Source organism: Acromyrmex echinatior, chromosome 5, assembly GCF_024713525.1.
Source record: "Acromyrmex echinatior isolate Ae372 chromosome 5, ASM2471352v2, whole genome shotgun sequence".
Taxonomy (NCBI): Eukaryota; Metazoa; Arthropoda; class Insecta; order Hymenoptera; family Formicidae; genus Acromyrmex; species Acromyrmex echinatior.
The window spans coordinates 999630-1006847 of NC_141856.1; the positions used below are offsets into that span (position 1 = coordinate 999630).

The following is a 7218-nucleotide window of genomic DNA, read 5'->3' on the forward strand; positions in this document are numbered from 1 at the left end:
CCTGGTGTTCTGTGTGATTGTGTTGGTTGGATCCTTGTCAAGCTTTCTATACGTTTTATCCGAGAGCAGACCTTTCATCTTTTTCTTGTAGTCTGATGTGTTTATGACTACTGTCATGTTGCCCTTGACGGCTGGCAGCACGATGATGTCTGTGTCCCTGTTTAGGTCTTGTAGGGCCAATCGCTCCTGTCTGGTGATGTTTGATGACGGGGGTTTGGCTTTGGACAGGACATTAGCTACCTGTCTGCGGATATCGTCTGCCTGCTCTGAAGGGAACCGATAGATGGTTAACTCTATTTGGCTGATTATTTCCTCCGACCTCATCCCACTAATAGAGCACTGCCTAACGACCACGTACTTCTCCTACGACAATCATTTCTACGGACAAATGTCAGGAGCAGCTATGGACTCTCCGATTTCTCCTGTAATCGCTAACATCTTCATGGAACACTTCGAGAAAGAGGCTCTCAGGAAAGCACCAAAGAAACCAGAAGTCTGGTTCTGGTACGTACACGACACATTTGTGATATGGAGACACGGCAGATCTGAACTCCGAAAATTCCTCATCCACCTCAACAAACAACACCCCAATATCCGTTTCACCATGGACATAGAGGAAAACGGGAAACTCCCATTCCTAGATGTGCTGGTGTCAAAGGAGGCCAACGGCACCCTAGGGCATCAAGTGTACAGAAAAACAACACACACGGACAGATATTTACATGCTGAGTCACACCATCACCCAGCACAAAAACAATCAGTAATAAACTCACTGGTACACAGAGCCTTCGCCATCTCCGACAGAGGACATCTACGGACAGAAATAAACCACCTAAAACAGGCCCTACAAAACAACGGACACGACAAAAAAGACATAACCAAAATAATCAACAAACAAGACAACGGCTCCGAACACACAAACAGACGACAGGACCCTAACCATTCTCCCTTACGTCAAAGAAACTACAGACCGGATCGGCAGGATATTGAACAAACACAATATCCGAACTATCTACAAACCAAGAAGATAGAACAAATCTTAAGAAACCCCAAAGATCCAAGACCGCCACTCAGTTCTGCAGGAGTATACAGAATACCGTGTTCCTGCGGACAAGTATACATCGGGGAAACCGGGAGAATGGTAAACCTACGAATAAAAGAACACCAACGAGACGTCAGACTGAAACACGTCACACAGTCGGCACTATCAGAACATAACGTCGAAACAGGACATCGAATACTGTTTGACCAAGCAACCACGATAACCAACACCACATCATACTTCCCAAGAAAATACAGAGAAGCCATAGAAATACAAAAACACCCTAACAATCTAAACAGGGATAATGGCTATAACATAAGTAAGATATGGAAGACCATCCTCCCGACCAAGAGCAAAGACCGACCAAGATTCCAAGATATCTGTCTCCCCCATCACTCTAACCCCCCACCCCCTCCACCACCAAAAAACTCCCACCTCAACAAGTAGCGTAACATAAAAAGGAAGGACCTGGAGGAACAGCTCAGTATCAGGCTGTTCCTCGCCCTGATGAAGTGGACTGCAAGACTCACGAAACGTTGGCACATCAAGAATGGACCAAGACATGGAGAAAACCCGCGAAGCACAGATTTATTATTTAAAATATTTTTCTTCATACATAACTATTATTTTTTTAATAATAGTGATTGGACATCATATTAATAAGTAAATGCATTTTACTGAATATAATGTACTTTTAAAATATTAAATACTTTATTATTTTTATAATGCATTCTTTCAAAGAGCCGCTTTTGTGTCACAGAATGTAATATAGAATTTTATTTTACCGCGCCATACACCTGATCATATGTTTGTATTACTTTTTAATGGAATAAATCTAGACAATGCACTTTAAAGACGCATCAATAATAGAATTTTAAAGATAATACATAGAGAGTTTTTGCAATAACGTGGATAAACGATTATTAATTACGTAGGAAGGAAAGCAATGACAATTTACTGGTACGATCGTATATTTGTATAGTGCGACCCTCCTGAGATACACGTCTGCGCGCGATCCGGCTCGGCCGTCGAGTGTTGAGTGGTAATAGACGATGGGAAAAAAAGGCGATACTTCAAAAATCGATCCAAAATGTGCAACTATTTCCGAGCACTGGAAAATTTAAACCAATAATTGTAAGAAGAATATTGAATCACTTCAATAGATAAATGTATATAAAATTATTTCTATATTGCACAACATATAAAGACTTTTTAATTTGTGAACTATAAAATTATATTGACATCATTCTTATAATTATATTAATCATTGTACTTTCGCGATTTTGTTCATTATCAGAATTTTCATACATTCGGATGATAGCTATAAAAGAAACATTTCACAGAAAGTACTGATCAATATCAAAAGTATCATTATTACAAAAACATGATTTTTTGGATTTATTTTAAAGATAAACAGATTTCATTTACATATAAAAATACTGATTTTCTATTCGTATACTATGTCAAATTACTTTTGCTAGAATTGCTGTTTAAAACTTTTAGAAATACACGTACAATTTCAATTATTAAATAAAAATATATTTGGCCTGTAATACATTTATTAACAATATCACTTATTTTAGAAACAAAAATTATGAAAAAAGAAAAAAGGAATCGATCGTAGCATCTCTAACATTCTGATCTCGCACGAGATCACATCGAGTTCTTGCAAATCATTTCTATGAACGTATATAACGCTCATAGAAAATCATGGAAATGTTAATATCTCGTATTTTAAAGTTATTTTTGCTATTATACATAAATTGGAGGGATATACGATAAGTATAATTTATTAAAACTTATACGTTATCTATAATGTTTCTTCTCCCCTTATTTATACACATTGAGCGGTCGAAATTGCCGAGAAAGCATTTTCGATCGCTAGAAACAAGCAATCATAGAGAGAAAGATAGACTCTAAAGGATAGACTCGTTTCGTTTGACGAGTCCAGCCCGACATGCAGATTACAATCTTTTATCCTTTTTTGTTTTTTCTCTGTCTCGCTCTGTCATACTGTTTCAATAATTCATTCTGCAATTCAAGAATGTGTTCTATCAATTCTGATTTACCATCATCGCCGATGTAGCAAGGATGCACGACTCCTTTTCTAAGCAATGATTCTATTTTAATATATATTTTTTTATATATAGAAAAATATGTTATTATGGTGTTATTATGGTGTTTCCAGTTGATAATATATTGCTGGTTTATAATGATTCAATCTATTTTTATGTTTACGCGCGGACAATGAGAGGAATGACGCTTCCTACTAAGTGAAATTTGACTTTTCGACATCTAAGCTGAGTCAAAAATGTGCTGCATATAACAATTTCAGACTTTGTACGTTTGAAATAAGTAGCTGGCGCCTTTTATAAAAAACCTCAAAGAGTAATACTATGCTTGTAAAAATAATTAAGGGCTTTAGTATAAGAGAACGGTGTCCACAAATATTTCATTTGTATACTACGAGTAAAATTGACGTGAAGTCATGAGCACTATTTTAGTTATTACGACAGTGGCGCTGTCATCAAATGTACACTAAATCAGCAGAAACGATCAGAATTATCGACTCGTAACAAATTTCTCACGTGCCCTAGTCAAAATTTTTTCTCCTGAGAGGAAAAATAATAATAAAACAAAATAATATGATATTAGTTATTTCAATTTTGTATAAATAATATCTTTATAAACAAGAAATGTACCATATTATTTACATATATTATTTTCGGTTGATTTTCGACTCTGCTCGGATACTGAAGCGACAATTTCACTCGTAGCATACAAATGAAATTTTCGTAGATTCCGTCCTCTTATATGTACTAGGTCCCTTAGCTCATTTCTATCAACATATTATTCTTTGAGGTTTTTTGTAGGGCCAACTACTTATTTTAAACGTGCAAGGTCTGAAACTCTTATGGAGCACATATTGTGATGAGTCAACTGCAGAACTCGGTGGCAAAAATTATAATTTTTAATTTTCTTTCATTTTTCGTATTAAAATATAGCTGGAAAATATAGCTTCTGTATTGTTGCCGATACTTTAATTGTGGAAAAGGACTTTTCAATCCGTAAGTACAATTAAGAGAAACGAGCAAATGAAAATTAACACACTTCATTGCTAAAACAGGACTACTCCAGCATCCCCTTAAAGATTGGAAAGGTCCGCAGTAAAACGTAACTGAGGATGAAAAATGTTGACTGATGTAAAGGTGATGAATTCTGTACACTTATCTGTGATATAATGTCTGATACCGAAAACGTCGAAACAATTCGTTCAGATGCAATTGCCGTTACGCAAATCCGATTGGACTCCCGACCGAGGTAATACTTTTCGCAATAAATTTATTTACAGTTTTTCAGCATATTAACATTTTTTTAATGGGATGCCTGATTGAGTATCAAATTATTAAAAACTGTTTGTCAATTTAATTCGTGATATTACTGCAATAGTTTAATTGCGTTCATAAGTCTGGAAAACCAATTTGGCGCGCAGTTCGAATGACTACAAATAAATATAATAGGGCTTGCTATTATACGTTTAAACGAAAACATGTTTAATTAGCATCCGTTTATTAAAAACATTTTTCCGAACACGTTTTAAGTAGGGCTTGCTGTTATATGTTTAAACAAAAATACATTTAAATATATATTTAACACATTCAAGTATAAAAAACGTCTTTTCGAATGTTTTCACGTTTTTATAATAAACGTTTTTATAATTATTATTTCTTTATTATGAAGTCGTTTTAGTGTGAGGGGTTAAAAAAAACGAAAATTTTTTGGATAAAAAAGACGTTTGAGTTTAAAAACGGAAAAAAGTATGTATATAAAATAACATTAAAATAGTGTACTTGGACAAACGATTCTAATAAAACAATAATGCTAATTCTTAACGAATAAATCTTTACGCTTAATAAATCTTTTGTTTTGGCTTATGTACAACGGCTTTAAAGTGCACTTTAAAATGTTAAACTATAAGAAAATGCAAAAAAAAAATAAAATTGATTCTTAATTTTATAAAAAAAAAACGTTAACATATTCGACAGAACAGTTTTATAAAAGGATGTGCTAAATATACGTGTAAATGTATTCTCATTTAAATATACAGGGTTGGCCATATTCGACGGAAAGATGTTTTTTTTTCAATCATGGGAAACGTCGTTACTCGATTTAATATCTCTTTTCTTTCGAATATGGCCAATCATGTATAGCTAATGTGCTGAATAGGAAAGACAGTTCTGATGACATATGTTGTCAAAGTCACGACCCTGAGTAACCTTCAACAAATTTTAGTCATCGCTCATTTTTCGTTAAAAAGTTATTAACAAAAAAAGTTTCAAAAAGTTTGGTGTTTCTTTTTTACTTTATGAAATTTCATACCTTCAAATATATTTTTTTAGAAATTACGAATTTCCACGAAAAGCAACTTCCCCCCTGCTTAGGAGCGCACAACTTCCATGCGAAGCGACTCTTATCCTACCTCTTCGTTGCTTATAGGTGCACGACTTCTATGCAAAGTGACTCCTACCCCACTTTTCTCCTGTTACAAGACACACGACTTTTCAAGTTCCACTCCATCGATTTTAAAGCAGAGAATTTTCGTATTATATAGTAACTTTTTTTGTTAATAACTTTTAACGAAGGACGAGCGACGGCTAAAATTGGTTGTAAGTTACTCAGGATCATGACCTTGACAACATATGTTAAGATTATGGTTATGATAGAGTTGTATCTCTCCTATTCGGCATATTTACCAAATATACATATAATATCTGATTTAAAACACGTATATTCGGAAAATAATCGGTTTCTAATAAACGAATATGCTAATTATACGTAAACGTTTAATTACAAGTAAATGTCTTTCTGAAAATAAACATAAAGGAATAAACGTTTCACGTATCTTCGAAAAACGGAATAAAATCAGATTCTTAATATATTACAGTATAATATATTATATTATAGATATATTATAATATATTATATTATAGTATAATATAATATATTATATTTAGATTCTTAATATACTATATAGTAATTCAGATTGAATTATTTAAGCATTAAAGATCTAGCTTTGACCATTATGGCCATTATTTCTATTTCTTATTAATGTAGAAATAAAGGCTTAAACCCGACTAGAAATTTATCCAAGGAATTTAACAGGTCCTAATCAGGTTGACCTTATTTCATTATCAGGTCCTGATAAGGTAAATTCATTGACCTGATCAGTCAAGAAATGCAGCACAGTAGTCGAATCCTTATCCGGATCGGGCCTCATCGGATCCTGATGAGGATCTGATAAGGTCCTTATCAGAACCTGATAAAGTCCTTATCAGATCCTCATCAGGACCTGATAATGAAATAAGGTCAACTTAGCTAGGATCTGCTAAAATCACTGGATAAATTTCTAAGTCGACAATTGTTCAAATGCTATTAATTTAGCACATTCCAAAAGAAGAAAAAACATATCTTTCAGAGGTCCAGAAGGCATACTCTGAAGGAAATTTATAATCTCTAGGAGATTATTCAAATCGACTTGCATACATCTTCTTATAGGACTTGTTCTTATAGAATGTTTTCTTCCTACAACTTGTCCATCTCGTGGCGTGGCTGCGTACTAGAAACGAAGTCAACTATACTCAAATCTAACAAAAATCTTCTTAGGTATATCTTATGCAGGATTATTTTAGGTCAACCAAACCAGGCCCTTATAACATACAACCTTACAAAGGTCAACCATATTCAAATTTGATGAGAACTTTGTTAAGTGTACCTTATTTAGGATTATACCTTACGTCAACCAAATCAGGTCCTTATAAGATTAACCTGACACAAATTCTAGTCGGAAGATAATACACTCGCGACAATTCCATCTAAAAGTTAGGTCCCATCGCGCGCTCGATGGCCGATACTCCCACTCTCGCCTGCAAGAGAAAAAACTTTTGATTGCGCCTGTTCACAATCGCGCAGACGCAGATTAATGCCGCGCAAATGTGGCAACGTCGCACTGTCAATGACAAATAAGTCTACTTAAATAGATTATCATAAATAGAAAAAATCCTTTGCAAGATACATAGGTTACAATGTCAGATCGATTGTAACCTCACCATCCGTGTGATCTCACCATCATACGATGAGCTCCCTGAACTGAACACGATATACGCGAGAAGTGCAGT

General features: G+C 34.5%; 1 protein-coding gene across 1 annotated transcript; it reads left to right on the forward strand.

Annotated features, from left to right (window-relative positions):
• Positions 1-388: 388 nt before the first annotated feature.
• Positions 389-1489, forward strand: LOC147909623 (uncharacterized). Its single transcript, XM_087406549.1, has one exon. It carries the CDS (start codon positions 389-391, stop codon positions 1487-1489), a length of 1101 nt encoding a protein of 366 aa, XP_087262675.1.
• Positions 1490-7218: the final 5729 nt, after the last annotated feature.

Coding starts and splice junctions, on each gene's coding strand:
- LOC147909623 (XM_087406549.1), top strand. CDS start 389: ATGTCAGGAGCAGCTATGGACTCTCCGATTTCTCCTGTAATCGCTAAC.